The following is a 23,876-nucleotide window of genomic DNA, read 5'->3' on the forward strand; positions in this document are numbered from 1 at the left end:
CTCCTCTGTCCATGGGATTCTCCAGGCAAGAATACTGGAGTGGGTTGCCATTCCCTTCTGCAGGGGATCTTCGCCACCCAGGGATTGAACCCAGGTCTCTTACACCTCCTGCATTGGCAGGTGGATTCTTTACCACTGAGCCACCAGGGAAGCCCCACTGCTCTGTCATTAACTGAATAACCCAAATGCAACACCTGTACCTGTGAAGCTATCCACAGTTTCTCCCAGGTCTCAGAGAAACAAAATAAGACTTATACTTTCCATTTGAAGGAAAAGGTCATAAAGAAATGAAAACACCGAAGTCTGGGAGTATCTGGTCCAGCCATCTGATGAGCACATAAAATCTGGAAAATACGCATCAGTGAAGCAGACATCCACCATGTCTCCCCTCCCCCAGCACTATTTCCCTTGTTCAAGGCACAGAATCCTGAAGGGCTTTACAAAATTTTCCACCACTCAACTCTGTGGTTGAGAGCCTGACTCCACCCTCCCCGCCCCTCACTCAAGGTCCATGCCTGCCTGGCTAAAGTCAAACAGATTATTGCATCCGCCAGCCATGGAGATTGATTTTCGCATGGATTTGGGAGCTGGGCCAGACCACGGAGTCTAGCCAGGGTATTAAGACTGCCTGGAATGGAAAGCGTGAGTTCAGTCCCCATCAGTATGCTACTGCAACAGCAAAGAGGGTGGCTACGAGCTCCAGCAAGCCTCTGAATTCTCAAAGGATTGCTCGAGTAAGATGAGGGCTGGGGTGCAGCACGGGTGAAGTCCTCTCCACTGGGACTCCCACACAGTGTTGTCCTAACAAAGGGTAACTGTCCCGGTGTGCCTGGAGTTACTCAAACCAGGAAGCAGTGATGGGAGAGGGAAGTGGGGTGACAGGAGCCTGCCACTTGCCAGGGGACTTTGACAGCAACCCTCCCCAGGTGCGCTGTAGGGGTTAAAAAGTGAAATCTCACCTCCCTAGTCTGTGCTTTATATTTGGGGGTTTCTTTTTCTGATGACAGGAAATAGCACGTGCTCATTGTATGTTTGTGTGCTTAGTCGCTCAGTCGTGTCCCACTCTGTGCGACCCCATGGACGGTAGCCAGCCCAGTAATTAGTAGATGTATACCCAGTAGCACTTTCTATACCTGTATCAATATATGTGACTTTTCTATGATCAAACGATCATTGCGTTTTAATGATCCAGAAGTAATGTGAGCTTGCAATACTGTGAAAATGTAAATTAATTATAGCTATTCATAAGTCCATGAGGTTGCAAAGAGTTGGACACAACTGAGCAACTAACACTAACTAACTAATTAATATAAGCATAACTCAGCTTTTAATAACAATCTTCAGGCTCCTGATACTTTCCCTAGTCCTTTTGCAGTATTTATTTATTTACTTGGCTTTGCCCAGTCTTAGTTGTGGCATGTGGGATCTAGTTCCCCAACCAGGGATTGGACCCAGAATCCCTGCACTGGGACTCTTAGCCACTGCACCACCAGGGAAGTCCCTTCCCTATAGCTTTTTCTTTCCTACCTACCTCCACGCAAAGCAAAATGCTTGGTTTCCTCATCTCTGTGCATAAAGGTGACATGTTTGGCTGAGGCAGTTGGATGACACAGACTAAGCTGGGCCAGTCACCCCCCTGAAGGACAGGAGTGTCTTCCGAATGCTGGGGTGTTGTTGGCCTGGGTGCTCCTAGAAGCAAGATGAAGCCACGGTACCTTTTGGTTGATGATGAGTGACGCTGCCTCTGGTCTCAGAGGACAGATCTCACTGCCCAGGGGTGAGGGATGGTCCTAAACCCACCAGTTGCAGGAAGTCTCTTTGTCCTCTAAAAGATGGAAGAAAGCCATGGGAGCATCACGTCCATGCCCGAGGCCCAGCTTAGAAATGGGAATCTAGAACCTGCCCTGGACCCTGAGGATCTGATGTGAGTGGGGAAGGGGGCCCCTGGAGACATCACAGTGCCCCATGGGCAGGCAGGGGGGAACCCCATGAGCCGCACACCCTCCTCTGCACTGAAATAGCTGCAGTCTCCAGCTAGGTGCCCAATTCTCGCCACCATTAGTTGACTCCATGAATACAAACCCCCTTTTAGAAAATGGGCTTCCCTGGTGGCTCACACAGAAAAGAACCTGCCCACAATGTGGAAGACACAGGTTGGATTCCTGGGTTGGGAAGATCCCCTGGAGAAAGGCATGGCTACCCACGCCAGTGTTCTTGCCGAGAGGACACCATGGACAGAGGAGCCTGGTGGTCTACAGTCCAGGGGGTCCCAAAGAGTTGGATACGACTGAGTGACTAACACTTTTCAATTCTAGAAAATACACTCATTTTTCTTTTAATTTCATGCCACATTTAACTGAGCCTGGAGCCCAGTGTGTGTTGGAGAGAAGTCAGACTGTCTGGATTCCAGCATCAATTCCATCACTGATTAGGTACAACACAGGCTGAGTTGTCTAACATCTGTCCTGAGGTTTCCTCATCTGTAAACTGAGGATAAAATACATCTCTCAGAGACACTTTATTAAAATCAGGAAGAATACATTTTTTTTAATGCAGGCAAAAAACAACAGAATAAAACCACACATAAAGCTGAGGAAGTGAAGTGAAACTTGTTCAGTCGTGTCCGACTCTTTGCGACCCCATGAATACAATCCATGGAATTCTCCAGGCCAGAATACTGGAGTGGTAGCCTTTCCCTTCTCCAGGGCATCTTTCCAACCCAGAGATCGAACCCAGGTCTCCGGCATTGCGGGTGGATTCTTTACCAGCTGAGCTTTAAGGGAAGTCCAAAAATACTGGAGTGGGTAGCCTATCCCTTCTCCAGCAGATCTTCCAGACCCAGGAATTGAACCAGGATCTCCTGCATTGCAGGCAGATTCTTTATCAACTGAGCTATCAGGGAACCCCCAGCTATCAGGGGGCTCAGCTGGTAAAGAATCCACCTGTAAAATGGGAGACCTGGGTTCAACCCCTGGGTTGGGAAGATTCCCTAGAGAGGGGAACAGCTACCCACTCCAGTATTCTGGCCTAGAGAATTCCATGGACTGTATAGTTCATGGGGTCCATAGGGTCGCAGAGTCAGGCACAACTGAGTGACTTTTACTAAACTTGAAAAAAAAAAAAAAGGCTGAGGAGGTGCTCAGTAAATGGAGCTACTCCAAAAATGCAAGTATTTGCAGGGAAGCCAGGCACAGGGGCTTCTCCTATGGCTCAGCAGGTAGAGAATCCTCCTGCAAAGCAGGAAACACAGATTCAGTCCTTGGGTGGGGAAGACTCCTGGGAAAAGGAAATGGCAACCCACTCCAGTATTCTTGCCTAGAAAATCCCATTGACAGAGGAGCCTGGTGGGCTACAGTCCAAAGTGTCCCTAAGAGTGGGACACAACTGCGCAACTACATACACACACACACACACACACACACACACGGGCATGTGAAGGTAGGAGGCAGTCACTTGAGAAGGGAGACCCCTACTGGCCTAAGATGAGGGTGGATCCAGAGCTGGCCAGCCCTTAGTTCAAGTCCACACTCTACTCACCAGGTGTGCAACCATCAGTCAGCAACTGAGCTTTTCCAAGCCTCTGGATCCTCATCTACAAAAGGTTTATCAAGAGTACCTACCCCTAGAGTACTAATGGAAACTATATCAGGCCATGCATTTCAAAGTCTAACAACAATTAGCAAAATGTTGATGGTGATTGAAGCTGGGTGATAAGCACATGGAGAATCATATTTTTGCTTTCCCTGTTGTACATTTGCAGTTATCCATAAGTTTTTTTTATTTTGTAACCAAGTACTTAGGACAGTCCTGGCACATAATCACATACATTATTATTAATAATATGCTTAATATCAACGTCATTGCTTGTTGACCAGTCTCTAAGTTTTGTCCAACTCTTTGCAACCCCATGGACTGCAGCATACCAGGCTCCTCTATTCTCCACTATCTTCCAGAAGAAGTGAAGTTGCTCAGTCGTGTCTGACTCTTTGTGACCCCATGGACTGTAGCCTACCAGGCTCCTCTGTCCATGGGATTTTCCAGGCAATAGTACAGGAGTGGATTGTCATTTCCTTATCCAGGGGATCTTCCCGATCCAGGGATCAAACCCAGGTCTCCCGCATTGTAGACAGACGCTTAACCATCTGAGCCATTTGCTCAAATTCATGTCCCTTGAGTTGGTGATGCTATCCAACCATCTCATCCTCTGCCACTCCTTTTTCCTTTTTCCTTCAATCTTTCCCAGAATCAGGGTCTTTTCCAATGAGTCAGCTCTTAGAATCAGATGGCCAAAGGACTGGAGTTCAGCATCAGTCCTTCCAATGAGTATTCAGGGTTGATTTCCTTTTAGGATTGACTGCTTTGATCTCCTTGCTGTCCAAGGGACTCTCAAGAGTCTTCTCCAGCACCACAATTCAAAAGCATCAATTCTTTGATGCTCAGCCTTCTTTATGGCCCAACTCTCACATCCATACATGACCACTGGGGAAAAACTGTTGCTTTGACTATACAGACTTTTGTCTGCAAAGTGATATTTCTGCTTTTAAATACCCATTAGCCCTTTTGTAATAATCAAAATAATTTCTAAGAGAGTCTTCCGTAAAAGAGAGATGCTTTTACACTCCACTCTTGGCATCTGGAAGATCATGGACCCCTTGAAGAATGTAATGAAATCTGTGGACCCACGTCCCATAAATAGGAAGTGCCCTGCTCCCTTGGTCACAAAGCCAGCCCAGGGAACCCCAGGGACTCCAGGGACCCAGGCTGACCATGGGGAAGGAACAGAACGGCAGTGACTCTCTGCCGTCTTGCACAGAGCTTCCTGGCTTCCCTGGGGCGACAGTGTATTGTGGGCTATCACTGAAGGAAGAAGGACTCGAATGATGGAGCAGCTCTCAGTAGGAGAACAGCCAATCTAACAGAGATAACAAGCAAGACTTGTCTCATCTGTATGGTTGCTATTTCTTTTCCTACCTCAGGACATTTATCTGAACGTATTTTCCTTTTCATTTCCAGTCAGCATATGAAAGAAGTTTTAGTGCCATAATTTTAGATATCTGAAAATTTGGTCTAACTGTATTAGCCATCACAGTCTTGGGTTGAATCTTCTCCACAGCAATAAATCTCAGAAAACAATAAAAGTAAGATGATGCAGTCTATCATTTCTGATTCCAATACTATTCCAGGTTTAACATATGGCTTTTATGTCTTTGTTAACATTTTTATCTAGCTTTGTGAAAAATAGATGAAAAAATATTTAACATGGTACAAAATGTAACCATGAAATAAAAGCTCTAGGTAAAGCCATAAGCAAGAATAATCAGCTACAAAAATACCTCTCGAGTTGAATAAAATAAAGTTTCAGCTGAACTATCGATTTTGAATACAATTACAGCCCTGTAGTTAGCAGGTCGTTCAGAAATAGATATTTTACTGTTCTACTTTTCAAATTACAATGTGGAACTTTAAGCAATAAAGGGCAGTTTGAAGAAGTGAAAAGTCATAAAATGGGAAATGTAACATACCTAGCATGAGCAAGGGGAAAGGAAAGTGTGCGGAGCATTAAATGCGACTGGAATCACTGCAAAATCTTAGGAACAGCAATACCACCGATCAGCAACTCCCAAGACAGTGTATGGTAAGGAAGGCTGGATGAGTTAAGCTTAAGGAGAAAAGACTAAGTATTCAAATAAATGTTGAGAAGTAAACACAGTGTTTGTTAAAATTAAAATCAGTGCTGTTAGAGGGAATTATCAATAGTTAATTGCTATGACAACTGCAACTCCAGGATTAATTACATTATCTTAAAATTAAACACTCAAGAAAAGTTCATTAAAGTGATTATTTACTCAATTTGGTAAACTTCTTGTCTAAATGGTACTCACTATGCTCCATGAAAAAAAAAAGGCAAAGCTGAGCTCACAACATCAATAAAAAACACCTACAACCAACAAGGAAAAAAAAAACTCAATGCACGCAGGAGAGTTAAAGATCCTGAAACAAACCTACCTGTGGCTCCAGAAGAAGACACCATATCTATCTCCCAAAGCAGTTTTTTTCTATAAATACCCTTAAAAAGATAGTCTGGAACAGAAGCTGTCAGTGTCTCCTTTATGAGATGTGCAGAAACACAAATAACAATTACAGTGACATAGACTCCTCTTCAACAGGATGAGATGTTGGAAGACAGAGGAATAATATTACTGAAGTGATGAAAAAATAATAACCTAGAATTTTATCCTCTCAAGAGGAAGGGCAAAATAAAAAGATTCTCAGATAAGTGTAGCTATTAGGATGAACTATTCAGATTCAAATACACCCATTTATGCAGAGTTCCAAAGAATAACAAGGAGAGATAAGAAAGCCTTCCTCAGTGATCAATGCAAAGAAATAGAAGAAAACAATAGAATGGGAAAGACTGGAGATCGGTTCAAAAAAATTAGAGATACCAAGGGAACATTTTATGCAAAGAAGGGCACAATAAAGGACAGAAATGATATGGACCTAACAGAAGTAGAAGATATTAAGAAGAGGTGGCAAGAATACACAGAAGAATTATACAAAAAAGATCTTCATGACCCAGATAACCACGATGGTGTGATCACTCACCTAGAACCAGACATCCTGGAATTCGAAGTCAAGTGGGCCTTAGGAAGCATCACTACGAACAAAGCTAATGGAGGTGATGGAATTCCAGTTGAGCTATTTCAAATCCTAAACGATGATAACGTTAAAGTACTGAACTCAATATGCCAGCAAATTTGGAAACCTCAACAGTCGCCACAGGACTGGAAAAGGTCAGTTTTCATTCCAAACCTAAAGAAAGGTAATGCCAAATGATGTTCAAACTACTGCACAATTACACTCATCTCACACACTAGCAAAGAAATGCTCAAAATTCTTCAATCCAGGCTTCAACAGCATGTGAACCGTGAACTTCCAGATGTTCAAGCTGGATTTAGAAAAGGCAGAGGAAACAGAGATCAAATTGCCAACATCCGTTGGATCATCAAAAAAGCAAAAGAGTTCCCAAAAAACATCTACTTCTGCTTTATTGACTACACCAAAGCCTTTGACTGTGTGAATCACAACAAACTGTGGAAAATTCTTAAAGAGATGGGAATACCAGACCACCTTACCTGCCTCCTGAGAAATCTGTATGCAGGTCAAGAAACAACAGTTAGAACTGGACATGGAACATCAGACTGGTTCCAAATCAGGAAAGGAGTATGTCAAGGCTGTATATTGTCACCCTCCCTATTTAACTTATATGCAGAATACATCATGCAAAATGCTGGGCTGGATGAAGCACAAACTGGAATCAAGATTGCCAGGAGAAATATCAATAACCTCAGATACACAGATGATACTACCCTTATGGCAGAAAGCAAAGAAGAACTAAAGAGCCTCTTGAGGAAAGTGAAAGAGGAAAGTGAAAAAGTTGGCTTAAAATTCAACATTCAAAAAACGAAGATCACGGCATCTGGTCCCATCACTTCATGGCAAATAGATGGGGAAACAATGGAAACAGTGAGAGACTTTTGTTTTTAATTTATTTAATTGGAGGCTAATTACTTTACAATATTGTAGTGGTTTTTGCCATACATTGACATGAATCATCCATGGGTGTACATGTGTCTCCCATCCTGAACCCACCTCCCACCTCCCTCCCCATCCCATCCCTCAGGGTCATCCCAGTGCACCGGACCTGAGTGCCCTGAGAGACTTTATTTGGGGGACTCCAAAATCACTGCCGATGGTGACTACAGCCATGAAATTAAAAGCACTTGCTCCTTGGAAGAGAAATTATGACCAACCTAGACAGCATATTAAAAAGTAGAGACATCACTTTGCCAACAAAGGTCCATCTAGACAAAGCTATGGTTTTTCCATAGTCAGGTATGGATGTGAGAGTTGGACTATAAAGAAAACTGAGCGCCACAGAATTGATGCTTTTGAATTTTGGAGAAGACTCTTGAGAGTCCCTTGGACTGCAAGGGGACCCAACCAGTCCATCCTAAAGGAAATCAACCCTGAATATTCATTGGAAAGACTAATGCTAAAGCTGAAACTCCAATCCTTTGGCCACCTGATGCAAAGAACTGACTCATTCGAAAAGACCCTGATGCTGGGAAAGATTGAGGGCAGGAGGAGAAGGGGACGACAGAGGATGAGATGATTGGATGGTATCACAGACTCAACAGACATGAGTTTGAGCAAGCTCTAGGAGTTGGTGATGAACAGGGAAGCCTGGCATGCTGCAGTCTATGGGATTACAAAGAGTCAGACACGACTGAGTAACTGAACGAAACTGACTGATTCAGATTCTGGGATATAATCACAAAGCAACTGAAACTTATTAATCTACTCTCATTTTCCTTTTCAAACCGCTAATGGACAAGTTCTTCTACTCCTGGGTAAAAACTCAGTCTCCTGAACTTTCTGGCCACTGTTAAATTAAAAACTTTAAAAAGACCTTAATCACAAAATAAAAGTTCAGTTCCACATTTTAAATATTCAGTCCCACATAAGCATCAAAATTCAAACCTTGATTCCAAGTTCAGGTTTCTTTTCCTTCTCCACGTCAGGTTGCTGCAGTCAGGAGGGGAGCTGCCCTTTTTCTCTTTAAATCCAGCTCTGAATCCTCTGGGTCAGGAAAGAAAGAAGAGGCAAGGAGACTAGGAAAGCGCTTCCTGACAAGTATGAGAGGTGAGCTAGCATCAGCACTCTCAGGGATCAGCACTGTCCACATCTGACTCTTTATCTCATGATGCATTATGGGCTGAATGTTGATGGCTCCCTAAAAATTCATATGTCAAAATCTTAACGCCCAAGGGATGGTGTTGGGTGGGGGCGGGGGGGGGGTGGTCTTTGGTAGATGATTTCCTCTTGAGTGTGTAGCCCTCCTGAATGGGATTAGTGCCCTTATAAGTTATGACCAACCTAGATAGCATATTGAAAAGCAGAGACATTACTTTGCCAACAAAGGTCTGTCTAGTCAAGGCTATGGTTTTTCCAGTGGTCATGTATGATGTGAGAGTTGGACTGTGAAGAAAGCTGAGCGTCAAAGAATTGATGCTTTTGAACTGTGGTGTTGGAGAAGACTCTTGAGAGTCCTTGGACTGCAAGGAGATCCAACCAGTCCGTCCTAAAGGAGATCAGCCCTGGGTGTTCTTTGGAAGGAATGATGCTAAAGCTGAAACTCCGGTACTTTGGCCACCTCATGCGAAGAGTTGACTCATTGGAAAACACTCTGATACTGGGAGGGATTGGGGGCAGGAGGAGAAGGGGACGACAGAGGATGAGATGGCTGGATGGCATCACTGACTTGATGGACATGAGTTTGAGTGAACTCCAGGAGTTAGTGATGGACAGGGAGGCCTGGCATGCTGCAGTTCATGGGGTCACAAAGAGTCGGACACGACTGAGCTACTGAACTGAACTGAAGAAGAGACACAAGAGCTTTCTCACTCTTCCTGCCATATGAGGATATACTAGAGAGACATTCATGAGATTGCAGGAAGTAAGATGTAAAATTCCAGTGGGACAAGGACATCCCAGGAAAAGTGGGGGCACCATAGCAAGATCTGCAGACACTGACATTTGGAGGCTCCCCATGAACTGGCTATGTCCCCCACACAGTCACCATAAAGTCTCCAAGCCCCATCCAAGCACCCAGGGTCTCAGGTCCCTTTTCCGTGCGTCATTCTTTTTGGGGGGTGGGGAAGAAAATTGCTTTACCTATTTTTTTAAGTTATGAAAGCATGACAACACATTTACAGGAGACTTGGAAAATAAAAAACAAAGTTACATACAGTTCCACTATATATTACAATTATTTTTAAGTAGATAAATTAAGATTTTTAGCTGGAGTTTCAATATCCAACCCTCAAAAATTAACAGAATGAATATACAGAAAAGTAAAAGAATACAGTAGACCTGAAAATCACTATGACCCAATTCAACATAATTAAGATTTATACAACTTTCACACAACAGTAGGATACAAATTCTATTCAGGTTCCCATAGACTATAAACTAGAAGACACTGGAACATATTCACAGACATAAAACAGGGTGCAAAAATTTCATGGTCTAAAGGTATTAAAATCATACAGAGTATGTTCTCTTGAGTGCTCCATTGTTAAAAGTGAGCCACCAGCCAGAGACCTCTAGACATATAAGGAAAGCCTCTTTATCACTCAGGTATTGCTGTAATAATCCCACATGGAAAATAACCACAAAATCTCAACTGACAATTAGGTAAGAAAAATAAATAAAACGCATTCCAATCAGAAAGGAAAAAGTAAAATTGTCTCCATTTTCAGACTGCATGATCTTATATAGAGATAATCCTAAAGACCACCAAAAAGCTGTTCAGTTCAGTTCAGTCGCTCAGTCTTTGCGACCCCATGAATCGCAGCATGCCAGGCCTCCCTGTCCATCACCAGCTCCTGGAGTTCACTCAGACTCACGCCCATCGAGTCAGTGATGCCATCCAGCCATCTCATCCTCTGTTGTCCCCTTCTCCTTCTGCCCCCAATCCCTCCCAGTATCAGGATCTTTTCCAATGAGTCAACTCTTCGCATGAGGGGGCCAAAGTACTGGAGTTTCAGCTTTAGCATCATTTCTTCCAAAGAACACCCAAGGCTGATCTCCTTCAGAATGGATTGGCTGGATCTCCTTGCAGTCCAAGGACTCTCAAGAGTCTTCTCCAACACCACAGTTCAAAAGCATCAATTCTTTGATGCTCAGCTTTCTTCACAGTCCAACTCTCACATCCATACATGACCGCTGGAAAAACCATAGTCTTGACTAGACGGACCTTTGTTGGCAAAGTAATGTCTCTGCTTTTCAATATGCTATCTAGGTTGGTCATAACTTTCCTTCCAAGGAGTAAGTGTCTTTTAATTTCATGGCTGCAGTCACCATCTGTTAGGATTAATAAATTCAAGTACAGTTGCAGGATACAAAATGAACAAATCAGTAATCAGTTGCACTTCTATACACTAACAACAAAATATCAGAAAAAGAATAAACAAAACAATAGTATTTATGATAGCATCAAAAACAATTAAACAATTAGGAATAAACTAACACCAAGAAGGTGTACACTGAAAAGTACAAGACTTAATGGAAGAAATTAAAGGAGACAGAAATGAACAGAAATATATCCTGTGCTCATGGATTGGAAGAACATTGTTAAAATAGCCACACTACCCAAAACAATCTATAGATTCAATGCAATCAAAATTCCAATGATAATTTTTATAGAAACAGAAAAAAAAAATTGTATGGAACAACGGAAGACCCTGAATAGTCAGAGAAATCTTGAAAAACTGGAAGTTTCACACCTCTTGGTTTTTCAAACTTCATTACAAAGCCATAGTAATCAAAACCGGACACTGCTGGCATAAAAATATACACATAGACCGTGGAACAGAATCAAGAGCCCAGAAATAAACCCATAGATAAACAGTCAACTAATATTCAACATGGAAACCAAGAACACTGATGAGGAAAGGATAGTTCCTTCAACAAATGGTGTTGGGAAAACTGGATAATCCCAAGCAGAAGAAAGAAACTCAATCTCTATCTTTTTCCACTTATAACAATTAACTCATAATGGATTTTAAAGATTTAAATCTAGAGCTGAAACTGTAAGACTCCTAGAAGGGCGCTGGCGCGGGTGTAGAAATGGAGGCCCTGTGCGCTGTTGCTGGGAACCTAAGTTGGTACATTATGTAACCCAGTATGCAGATTCTTCAAAAATTAAAACTCAAATTATCATACGATCCAGCTATTCTAATTCTGGGTATAAATACACAGAAAATGGAATTGATATCCTTTTTTTGGAAAATACAGTTTTCAAACTGTATTTTCAAAGCTCACAGTTTTCAGGATCCCAGTTCCCTGACTGGGGAATGAACCTCGGCCCCAGCAGTGAAAGTGCCAAGTCCTAACCACTGAACCACAAGGGAATCCCCCAAATCAGTATTTTGATAAGGTGTCTGCACCCCCGTTTTCACTGAAGCATTGTTCACAACGGCCAAGATATGGAAACAACCTAAGAGTCTATGGATGAAAAGATAAAGATGCGAGAGACACACACACCATGGACTGTTAATCACCTATTAAAAAAGAAAACATCCTGCCTTCTGCAACAAAATGGATGGATGGACGGATGGATGGAACTTCACGGCATTATGCTAAATGAAGTAAGTCAGACCAAGAAAGACAAATATCGTCTGATCTCACTTACATGTGGAATCTAAAAAAGCAGAACTCACAGAAGTCGAGAGAAGGATGGAGGCTGCTAGGGGCTCGCTAGGGTGGGGGAAGTGAGAAGTTGGTCAAAGGGTACAAACTTCCAGTTATGAGTAAGTCCTGGGCCCCTAATGCACAGCGTGATGACTACAGTCAACTACACTTGACAGTATATACATGAAATTTGCTAAGAACGTAGATCTTAAACATTCTCGCCATTTTTGGGGTGGGAGGTGAGAGGGAGGTTCAAGAGGGAGGGGACATACACATACCTGTGGCTGAATCATGTTGATGCATGGCAGAAGCCAACACAGTATTATAAAGCAATTATCCTCCAATTAAGAATAAATAACATTCTTAAATAGCAATTATGTGAGGTGATTGAGGTATTAATGAACCTCTTGCAGGCATCATTTTGCACATGTAGGTGTATCAAATCATCATGTTGTGCACCTTAAACTTACACAATGTGACATGTCAACTGCAACTCAATGAACCAGTGGAGGGGAGGGAGAAAAACCATAACACCTCAGTGGCTTACCCAAACAAATATCTGAGAAGTTATCTGAGAGGTTTGACCTCATGGAAAATTGTAATAAAAGTTGGGGGAAAAACCTGGTTGAGAGTGTGAAAAGATAAGATCAGAGAGAGAGAGAGAGAGAGAGAAATGAAGAAACACAGAAAAGAGAGAAGAAAACAATTTCCAGGAGAAGGAGTGAAAAAATGCACAGGAAATGAAATATAATCACTGATATAATGTGTCTCACTTGTAAACAAGATTTACACAGCTAAAATTATGACAACACTAGATCTCCAAACCCATCCAACCCTGAATGTGGAGAAAAAGAGAATCACACACACACACACACACACACACACAGTGTTCAGCATTTTAAGGCGAGATATGAGAAAGGGAAACATGTTCATGTGATGATTGTATGATCATGTAACACAGCTAAGTCCTGCATTTTCATAATATAAATTCAACAGTAATAAAACTGTAATCTATGCTGAAAGTGAAGAAACAGCAGTAAAAGCATCCTATTTAGAGTTATGGAGGGAAATACATGAGAAAACAGTAAAAAGGGGTGGAAACTGTTTGCTGACGGAAGTGTCGGGGCTGGGAGGAGAGGGCGGCCTTTTTCAGCATAGCCTGTGATGGTTGGTTTTGTGTATTCACCTCACCTGGCTAAGGGATACTCACAGAGCCAGGAAAATATTGCTTCTAACGCGTCTGTGAGGGTGTCTCCAGAACAGAGTCACTTTGGAACCAGTATACGGAGTAAAGAAGATGGTCCTCACCATGGCAGGTGGGCTTCATCTGAGATCCTGAACAAAACAAAAAGGTAAAGGAAAGGTGGATTCTGTCTCTCTCTGCTTGAGCTGAGACACCCGACTTCTCCGAACCTTGGACAAAGGCTCTCCCGGTGCTCCGGCTCTCTGACTTAGACTGGGACTGACCTTGTCCCACCATCATGACCACCGCTCCGGTCTCAGGCCTTGGGACTCAGCCTGAAATACACCATCTGCTTCCCTGGTTTTCGAGTTTGCAGAGACAGACAATGGGGTTTCTCAGCTGCTGTAACCACGCAAGTCAATTTCTCTGATAAATCTCCGCTTGGAGAAGGCAATGGCAACCCACTCCAGTACTCTTGCCTGGAAAATCTCATGGGCAGAGGAGCCTGGTGGGCTGCAGTCCATGGGGTCGCTGGGAGTCGGACACGACTGAGCGACTTCACTTTCACTTTTCACTTTCATGCATTGGAGAAGGAAATGGCAACCCACTCCAGTGTTCTTGCCTGGAGAACCCCAGGGACGGGGGAGCCTGGTGGGCTGCCGTCTATGGGGTCGCACAGAGTCGGACACGACTGAAGCGACTTAGCAGCAGCAGCAGCAGCATACCAATGTACATCCTGTTGGTTCTATTTCTTCAGAGAACCCTGACTGATAGAGCAGAGAACAACAGTCTCCCCATTTTCTACTTCCCAATGGTCAAAGCAAGTCACGTGGTCAAGCCCAGCTTCAGAGTGGGAGGAGCCTAAAAGGTTACGGGTGAGGCAGGCTCATTCATTGGTCCATTCACATGATCAACGTACCCTGCTACCTTACTTTCTGCGGTTGTTAGAAGAAGTAAATGAAGAAATATCATGACAAGACTGAAAAAGTAGATACTCAAGACCTGAAGAATCTATACAGATGTCAAAGCTGAAATATCCTAGCTCAGCAGCCCCCTGACTTTGGAACCAGGAACCAGTTCTGTGGAAGACAAGTTTTTCCCTGGACCTGGGGAGGGGAGGTTTTCTGGATGGTTTAAGCACATCACATTTGATTGTACACTTAGGCTTCCCTAGTGGCTCAGAAGGTAAAGCGTCTGCCCACAATGCAGGAGACCTGGGTTTGATTCCTGGGTCCGGAAGATCCCCTGGAGAAGGAAATGGTAACCCACTCCAGTACTCTTGCCTGGAAAATTCCATGGATGGAGGAACCTGGTTGGCTACAGTCCATGGGGTCGCAAAGAGTCGGACATGACTGAACAACTTCACTTTTACTTTATTTCTGTTATTACATCAGCTCCACCTCAGATCATCACGCCTTAAATCCCAGAGATTGGAAAAACCCGTCCTGGGACACCTCTGGCCTCTTCTCTTCAGTTCCTTTGTTCCGCTGAACAGTGCCCTTGAACTGTTTCAATATTCTGCGGTACCTTTCACCATAGAGAACTTTTCACTCTTCCTGTATTTTTGTGCTCTGAGGAATGCTTAGGTATCTAAGTAAGCTTAGGTTTTGACACTGGAAGGACCATACATGGATCTAAGCCAGGAGCTTATGAGCTTTTCTCTCTAGGATCCTGGAGGTGGGAGGGCAGGTGGGATGCAGCGGTGGAGGCATCTCTGCTTCAACAAGCACGAGTTTGTTTTATGTTTTATCTCCTGAGCCTCTAAAAATGATTTAACATGAACCAGATCGAAACCCCACTCACCTAAGCGCTGTCGTCGGTGCCAGGCTGTCAGGAGAAACAGGATCCTCCTGGAAATTCTCCCTGTGTTAATGGACAGGTACCATATATCACAAGATACAAAGAGCCCCAAGGAGACAGGCTCACAGAATCTCGGAGGATAAACAACTGCGAGTTTGGGGCAAAGGTCCTAGTTGCGAGCTTGTTTCTCCCATCTCTCTCAGTAACAGCCCTGCTACTTTAATTACAGGTTGTGGATGGTTACAGCAGGGCAGAGGGCAGAAAGGTTTCAGAGGTGCCTGTAGAGAGATGCGGGCCGCAGCCCACATAATACCTTAGCAGACTGGCTCCCTGCACCTGGGAGAATGAGGCCATCACTGGAGGTCAATAAAGTATTCTGTCCCAGGTTTCTGCAAGCCCCCTCACCACGTCATGTCAGGCAGGAACATGTGTGTAATTTGCAGGACCCAGTGCGGAAAGAAAATGCAAGGTGGGACTCCCTGGTGGTCCAGCAGTTAAGAATCTGCCTTCCATTGCAGAGGATACGGGCTTGTTCCCTGGTCCGGGAACTAAGATCCCACGTGCCACCAGGGCATCTAAGCCTGAGTGGTCACAACAACTGCCAGGGCGCCACGACCAGAGAGAAGCCTGCACACTGCAATGAAAGACCTTGTGCACCACAACGAAGACTCGATGCAACCAAAGATGAATAAACATGAGTAAAAGGAAACACAAGGTTCCTTATGCAAAACTTTTAAGACAGCGACAGTGTTAAACCAAGCACAGAGTCCTTCTGAGCGGGGGACCCTGTACCACACCCCCCCCACAGAGCCCTTCTAAGCGGGGGACCCTGTACCACCCCCGGGGGGTGGTGTCCCAGCAGCCAGCCCTGGTTTCCAGACCTCGGGAAGCCCGCTGCTAGTGAAAGGGAGGGTCAGAGTTTGCCGAGAAAGGGCTGAGAGACTGCTGAGAGACTCCCTTTCACAGAAACACGGTCAATCCTATAACTTTGGTTTTCTTATCAAATAATTGCACAAAAATAGCGAGTGGATGTGAAAGCTAAACACTGCTTTAAAAGTCACCTTTTCTCCTCCTATATTCTAGAAAAAATAATCAAACCGCTGCTTCGTGTGCCCTGCAGAGGACGTGAAGGGCACAGAAGGACACACAGCCATCCAGCTTTCAGAATAAAACTTATCTCTTACGAAAGCCCTGTCTCCTCTGAAGGAAAGACTGGCATCTGTGAGAAGCTGGGACAGGCAATTCGGGAAGAAAGGGATGACTGCCCCAAAGAAGTTCCTAAAAACCTATGGAGGCACTGACTTGCTCAGACTGGAATGTATGTCAGCAATTCCGTTCTCATACAGCCCAATATCTAGGTACATTTTAAATTATAATGGAACACTTTATACATGTACATGAATCATAACCAAGAGCAGAGAGAAACATTAGCTGACCTTGAGTCACAGACACAACTTCAGAGCAGTTAAGAGCTCAGTTCTGGCCTCAGAGACACTCTTCTCAAGTTCAATCTCTGTGACGTTGAGGGAGTTAAGCCTCAGTTTCCCAATCTGTCCCAATCCCACTCAGCTTTCCCGGTAGTAGCAGAATTGTCGTATGTGCTGTCAGTTGCTCAGTCGTGTCCGACTCTGCAACCCCAAGGGCTGTAGCCCTCCAGGCCCCTCTGTCCGTGGGATTCTCCAGGCAGGAATAATGGACTGGGTTGCCATTTCCTCCTCCAGGGGATCTTCCCATCCCAGGGATGGAACCCCTGTCTCTTGCATCTCCTGCATTGGCAGACGGATTCTTAACCACGGTGCCACCTGGGAAGCCTAGCAAGTGAGGATACAAGCAGGTGATAACAGGTGAGGATGCAAGGAGATGGTGAATGGAAAGCCCACCTACACCCTGGCACAGCGAAAACACCACATCAAATATATTTAGTCTCGTTATTGAGCCACGGATCCCACAAGGACGCTCGGTCTGATGCGAAGTGCTCAGGGGCTGAGTCTGGAGAAGAAACAGAACCCCAGGCCTGCAGCCTCCCCCGCCCCACCCCAGGATGCTGCACTCTTGACTCCAGGGATGCACCTGAGTGTCCTGGTTTGAAACGTGCCCCTTGTCTGCAAGCAGCTCCTCTGTCTCAGCCCTGAGGAAGAAGCCCCGAGTCGGTGGCTCAGCCTGGCGCTGGGAGGGCACGTCCACTCAGGCTCCCCTGCTGTGTCATCTGCCCTCCCCTCAGTGCCCAACCTGGCCAGACTTCCAAAAACACAGTGACTGCAGCTGTCTGTTCACAGCCCCGTTCCTTCACCTTGGGCTGATGCTGAGGAGCATCCTTCCGGTGGACCCATCTGCTTCCTCTCGCATCACCAGCCCCATCCTCGGCCAGTCTCACTCCCAGCTGTGACTGTGAGGAGCTCACTTCTGCCTCCAGCTCTGCCCCAACCCCAAAAAAGTCTCTCCCTGTCCTCTGCCTGCACTACCCGACCTGGGGCTGCTCAAACCTGCCGGTGGGATGTCTGCAATTCACAACTTCTACAAAAAATACAGCTTAATCTAGAACTCTCTGCTTTCCTTTAGTCCATGTGGAAAATATTAAGTTAGATCCCTGTGACACTTGTTGTACCAAAATAAATCACAAGTGGGTCAAACATTTACATTTTTTAAAAAATTCATAAATATTGCTGAAGAAAATTCAGGCAAAGTCCCTTATGTTCTCAGAATAGGGGAGGACTTTTATGGATGACACAAAATCCAAAAGCTATAAATAGGAGATTCTTTTAAATCTGGATAAAGAACATTAAAATTTTATGCACAGCAAAAAAGAAATCAGGACTGGTATATGTTTGTAGCACCATGACAAAAGGCTGCTATAAATCAGTAAGAAAAAGTGCAACAGCATAATATAAAAACGGGCAAAGGATATGAATAGACTTGTCACAGGGGAAAAAGTGTGCTAGTCACTCAGTCCTGTCCGACTCTTTGTGACCCCATGGACTGTAGCCCACCAGGCTCCTCTGTCCATGGAATTCTCCAGGCAAGAATAGTGGAGTGGGTTGCCATTTCCTTTCCCAGGGGATCTTCCCAATCCAGGGAAGAAAAAGTGGTTTTTAAAACCATGAAAAATAATCTCATCATTTAAAAATACAAATTAGAAACTACAATAGAATATTATTTTTTATTATCAACTTAGCAAAGTTAACATCTTTTTTAGAATCCGTTGTGTTGGCAAGAGTGTAAGGAAAGAGGCATTCTTATAAATACTCTTCTATGCTCTGGGCTGGAGGTGTAAATGCGTACAGCCTCTCTGAGCAGCAGTTAGGCAGTCATGATTAAAGTGTTAAAGTTCACGTACCCATCAACCCAGCACTTCCTTACACATCGCTTACACCGCTTACACCGCTTACACCTACACCAGATGGTCTGCTGTCAACTCTTCATCACCACCTTCTAAAGTCTCTGAATCATAAAAGAAAAGGGAGGGGCTACATCCCCCAGAAGCCCCTCCCAGGTTCTGACTTACTCCTCCAATGAGAAACCCTTGCAGATAAGAGAAGGGGAGGGGCCACCACTGTTTTGCATTCACAGGTGGAACCAGGCTGGGGGACAGGGTGCCTGAGGCTTGCTCCTGGCACCTCTTGAGAACCACCACCTTGCACTACAGTGTGAGGTCCCTGGTGAGGGTTTCTGGGAGCTTACAACAGTTTCACGGTGAGCATTGTAAGGACCACCCACTCAAGGGCTTCAACCTGAGATTGCTTTTTGCATCTTCTCTAACCTTAGCTCCCTGGTGGCTCAGAGAGTAAAGAATATGCCTGCAGTGCAGGAGACCCAGGTTCGATCCTTGGGTTAGGAAGATCCCCTGGAGTAAGGGAATGGCAACCCACTCCAGTATTCTTGCCTGGAGAATTCCATAGCCTGGCGGGCTAGAGTCCATGGGGTCGCAAAGAGTCGAATATGACTGAGACACTAACATTTACTTAATCTTCGCTGACCTGAGTGTGCCAAGGATGTGTAAGCCCTCACTCCCTTTATTAAAATCTTTAACAGCAGAACTACATGGACTGGTTTCTGTTTTCCTACTGACCCTGGTCTGACATATTTATCTTGAGAATGTATCCTACAGGCATACTCATAAATGTATACACAAAACATTATTTCTAATAACAAGAGACCTAAAAAAAAATATATATATATATATAAATAGTGGACAATTAAAAATATCGATGCATCTACACGACAGAGTGCCATTTCCAGTTTTAGGGGGTGAAAAGCACAGTGCTTCATGGGTCCATGTGTGCCAATCCGCAATGAAAAGAATTTCAAATTAGTTTATCTCGTATGCTACCATTCATGTAGTAAATACAAAGAAGATTGCCAGGTATACGTATACACAAGAAACCAGTGACCAAGGGTACCTTTAAGGAAAAATTAAAGAATCAGGAGTGGGAGGTAGAGCTTCTGCTGCTAAGTCGCATCCAACTCTGTGCGACCCCATAGATGGCAGCCCACCAGGCTCCCCTGTCCCTGGGATGCTCTAGGCAAGAACACTGGAGTGGGTTGCCATTTCCTTCTCCAATGCAGGAAACTGAAAAGTGAAAGTGAAGTCACTCAGTCGTGTCCGACTCTTTGCAACCCCATGGACTGCAGCCCACCAGGCTCCTCCGCCCGTGGGATTTTCCAGGCAAGAGTACTGGAGTGGGGTGCCGTTGCCTTCTCCATAGGTAGAGCTATATTACCCCAAAGACATTTTCTTGAAAGACTCTTGAATATTCTATTATGTGCACATATTTCAAAAAATAAACTACTAATTAATCAGATGACATAATCATCATGAAAGGCCAGTGAGGAATCAACAAACTGGACAACATACTTTCTTCCCTTTTCCTCTCTTTCTGTTTTTCATTTTTCTTGAAATTTAAAACGAATTGGAGATGAGGACTTTGACCTTCTTGTTAGACCATTTTAGAATAATGTCCATTCACTCTTGTGAGAATAATTTTCTACATCCGTTCACACTGTCTAACACTTTCTCCTTATACCCCAAAGATGAGGTAGAAACTGCATGGACACCTACATGCTCCCTGTTCTAACCCAACATAGGATTAGTACTTAAATTTCAAATCCATGCTCTTTATCTTGCTGAGCTGAAGTTCCTACTGTCGTTTGGTTGATAAATTTAAGAGACTGATTTCACTGCTCTAATATCTTACCTCTAATGAAAAAAGAATGAACAAAAAAAGAGGTACCTTGACTAGTTGGGAATAGAATCCACATTCTTTAAATTTTGTCACCATTCTCATCCTTGTCTAGAGACTGGACGACTGATGGATGCCTTCCATGGAATGGTGATAATTTGAATTCCAGTAACACTGAAACTGGGTTTCAAATCACGAGCCCTGAAAAATTCCAACTTCAAGTCACTCTTTACAGCTCCAGACCTATGATAAATATCTAATGTAATTCATCAGACAAATGATAGCTGGTATTTTAACTCTTCCTGAAACCGTTTCTATTTCAGCAAAAACCTTTCTTCTTTTTTTAGACCTTTGTAATATTATGTATAATTGAAGTAATCACTGTTGTGTCATACTCAGTTTAAAAAATGGCCATTCAACAACGTATTCAAATATACACTTTTAAAATGATTATTATTGCTATTACTCATTTCTAGACATAATAAGATATTTCCTGGCTCTTTTTGACATTTCCACATAACAGAGCACTGGCTATGTTTTACTCTGGTTTATACACAATGTCCCCTGTCTTCCCAGCTACACGTGTCAGTAACCCCACCTCCCTTTCCTTTACTTAAGCAGTTTTGATCTGGGCTTCTCTCTCTTCTGAAAGCAAGAGTCCCAGTAGCTCTAACCCTGTCTGTCCACCTCTGCAGGGCCAAGAGATAGACAGCCTCACACGGCTCTCCTTTGAGTTATTCTGTTAATTCAGCTCCTGATCACACATCCCTTCCCAATACAGGTGGGGGGGGGGGGTGTTCTATATCTCATGTCAGCGCTTCTTCCCCTATACCTGCTCTGCCTCCAGGCCCCCAAGGTCTGCCTCAGGTCGCCCCTCCGTCACCGCCCCCGCAAACCCAGATGACACTGCAAGAGACAGAGATCACGTCCAGGAAGCTTAAGGGAAAAGATGAATACAAGGCATTATGGGTTGAATTATGTGCCCCCCTCCCCCCGCACTCCAACCAAAAGATGCATTCAAGTCTGAACCCTAGCACCTGTAAATGAACCTTATTTGGAAATAGGGTCTTGGCGGACATGGATCAAGTCAAGATGAGGTCATTAGGGTAGCCCTCCTCCGATATGACTGGTGTCCTTATAAAGAGAGAAGGAACTTCCCTGTGGTCCAGTGTTTAAGAATCTGCCTTCCCCAATTCAGGGAGTGTGGGTTCGGTCCCTGGTCAGGGAACTGACGTCACAGATGTCTCGGGGGCAAAAAAAAACAAAACGTAAAACAGAAGCCATATTGTAATAAATTCAATAAAGACTTTAAAAATGGTCCACATCAAAAAAAAAAAAATCTTTAAAAATAAATAAATAAATAGAGGAGAAGACACAGACGGAAGGCAGTGTGAAGAGACACAGAGAGCATGTGCGTTACAGTAGACGCCAGACACAGCCCCATGCCAGGGACTGCCAGGGACAGCCACCCATCCCCTGGAGCCAGGAGAGGCGCCTGAACTGATTCCCTCCCTCAGAGACCTCGAAGAGAGCCAACCCAGCTGACACCTTGGCCTTGGGCTTCTGGCCTCCAGAACTCTGAAAGGCTACATTTCTGTTATTTTAAACCACTTAGTTTGTGGGCTTCCCTCATAGCTCAGTTGGTAAAGAATTCACCTGCAATGCAGGAGACCCTGGTTCAATTCCTGGGTTGGGAAGATCTGCTGGAGAAGGGATAGGCTACCCACTCCAGTATTCTTGGGCTTCCCTGGTGGCTCAGCTGGTAAAGAATCCACCTGCAATGTTGGGAGACCTGGGTTCGATCCCTGGGTTGGGGAAGATCCCCTGGAGAAGAGAAAGGCTTCCCACTCCAGTATTCTGGCCTGGAGAATTCCAGGGACTGTATAGCTCCTGGGGTCACAAAGAGTCAGACATGACTGAGCAACTTTCACTTTCAGTTTGTGGTCATTTGTTACAGCAGCCACAGGAAACTCATGCATAAGGACGCTGGGTTGTCTTTGAGTTCATCAAGGACAAGACTAGAGGAAGCCAGCCCCTTGTACCCTCCAGGCTTTGTCTCCAGCCCTTCCCCTCTATAGCTCACTTTCTTCTTCCCTCTCTCACGAGAGGCCTTCCAGAGGGGCAAGACTGCTCGGTCAGCTCAACTCCAAGCTTCATCTCTCATGACTTCTGCCTCTAGAGGCTCTTTGGGTCAAGAGCCCCCTTTGACAATTAGCTGTGGGCAGAGGCGGGAGGGCCACACTGCACAGAAGGACTATTGAGAAAAACGTGGCCAAAGACAGCTTCCAGGAGACAGGGACAATGCTCTGACTGAAGACTACAATTCTGCCTTCTAACCTCATATGCCTGCATGCATGCTCAGTCACTCAGTCCTGTCCGACTCTTTGTGACCCCATGGACTGTAGCCCGCCAGGCTCCCCTTGTCCATGGGATTTCTCAGGCAAGAATACTGGAGTGGATTGCCATTTCCTTCTCCAACCTCATATGCAATCTTTCCCCAAAGTTTCCTTCTTTCAGATTCTTCTCTCTGTCTCTGTCTGTCTCTCTCTGTCTCACACACACACACACACCTTACACAGCACACACACACACCTTTGAAATTTTCTGCTTTCTGAAGCATTGTTAGAGAGCAAACAACCTACCATACAACAGACAACCATGCAGTCTACTCCACAGAATGTGTTCAGCTAGTCGTAACTCCTATTATAACAACACACCACTCTACATGCTAAGAGTTTTATTGATAACTTATTGGTAATGCACATGGTAAAACTTCCTTGCAAGCTCATTATTCACAAAGGTATACAACAGATATTCCTCGGGTCACTACACTTTGACCTTGCAAATGTCTGCAATCTGTAGGTGGTCATACCTTGCCCCGTGCTCCTGGCTTCCGGTTCCTGTTTAAGCTAAACAGGACCTGAGGATTCCCTGGTGACTCCGCCTTGTTGCTATCAACTGGTGGTGCCCATTTATTGAGGCATAAAGTGAATGGAACTGACATGCTGGATTTGAGGCCCCAACTGACTCTGATGACATATAACCCTTGCCTTCCTAGAGGTAGCTGAGTGGAGAAAAGTGAATGGTTATAAGAGAATCCATTACCACTACTGACAAATTAACCTAAAACATGTTCTTCCTATAGTCATTCAGCAGCATCACCTTTGAAGACAGAGGACAATGCAGTGATGGATGGGCATCCTCCAATATCAGCTCTACTTCTTTATCTAATGAAGGACAAGCTCCAATATATTGAATTAATCATATGACACAATCAAATTTTCTATGAGCATTTTGGAGATCTTTCCTACCCATATTATTGATTACATCAATTGAGGTAGACTAGGTTATGCCGCAGTAATAAACACTCTCCGAAATCTCAACGACCGTAAACATCATTTTTCACCCTGCTCGTGACTATTATGGATTGGCTGGGACCCTGCTCCGTGTCGTCAGTA

At 44.4% G+C, this 23,876-nt stretch overlaps 1 protein-coding gene across 27 annotated transcripts in view; it reads right to left on the reverse strand.

Moving 5' to 3' along the window:
* Positions 1 to 23,876, reverse strand: part of ATPSCKMT (ATP synthase c subunit lysine N-methyltransferase) — an 88,328-nt gene that overhangs the window by 20,571 nt on the left and 43,881 nt on the right. For 3 of the 27 annotated variants that reach the window (XR_015148614.1, XR_015148615.1, XR_015148610.1), the window contains exons 5-6: positions 13,469 to 13,593; positions 8,545 to 8,643 (exon numbers count right to left, since the gene is read on the reverse strand). The exons of 12 other annotated variants lie outside the window; for them this stretch is intronic. Coding sequence is in view for 5 of the 15 variants with exons in the window: in XM_086361214.1 (XP_086217340.1) it covers positions 1,751 to 1,825 (75 nt within the window). In the remaining 10 variants the exon portion in view is untranslated. Of the gene's footprint in view, positions 1 to 1,715; positions 1,826 to 7,533; positions 8,644 to 9,809; positions 10,930 to 13,468; positions 13,594 to 20,469; positions 20,620 to 23,876 lie in introns of those variants that run through there. 12 more of the 27 variants (XR_015148607.1, XR_015148613.1, XR_015148606.1 and 9 more) reach the window with 7 other exon arrangements.

Source organism: Bos grunniens, chromosome 20, assembly GCF_055505025.1.
Source record: "Bos grunniens cultivar Pamir isolate PY7600 chromosome 20, Bosgru_T2T1.0, whole genome shotgun sequence".
Classification (NCBI taxonomy): Eukaryota; Metazoa; Chordata; class Mammalia; order Artiodactyla; family Bovidae; genus Bos; species Bos grunniens.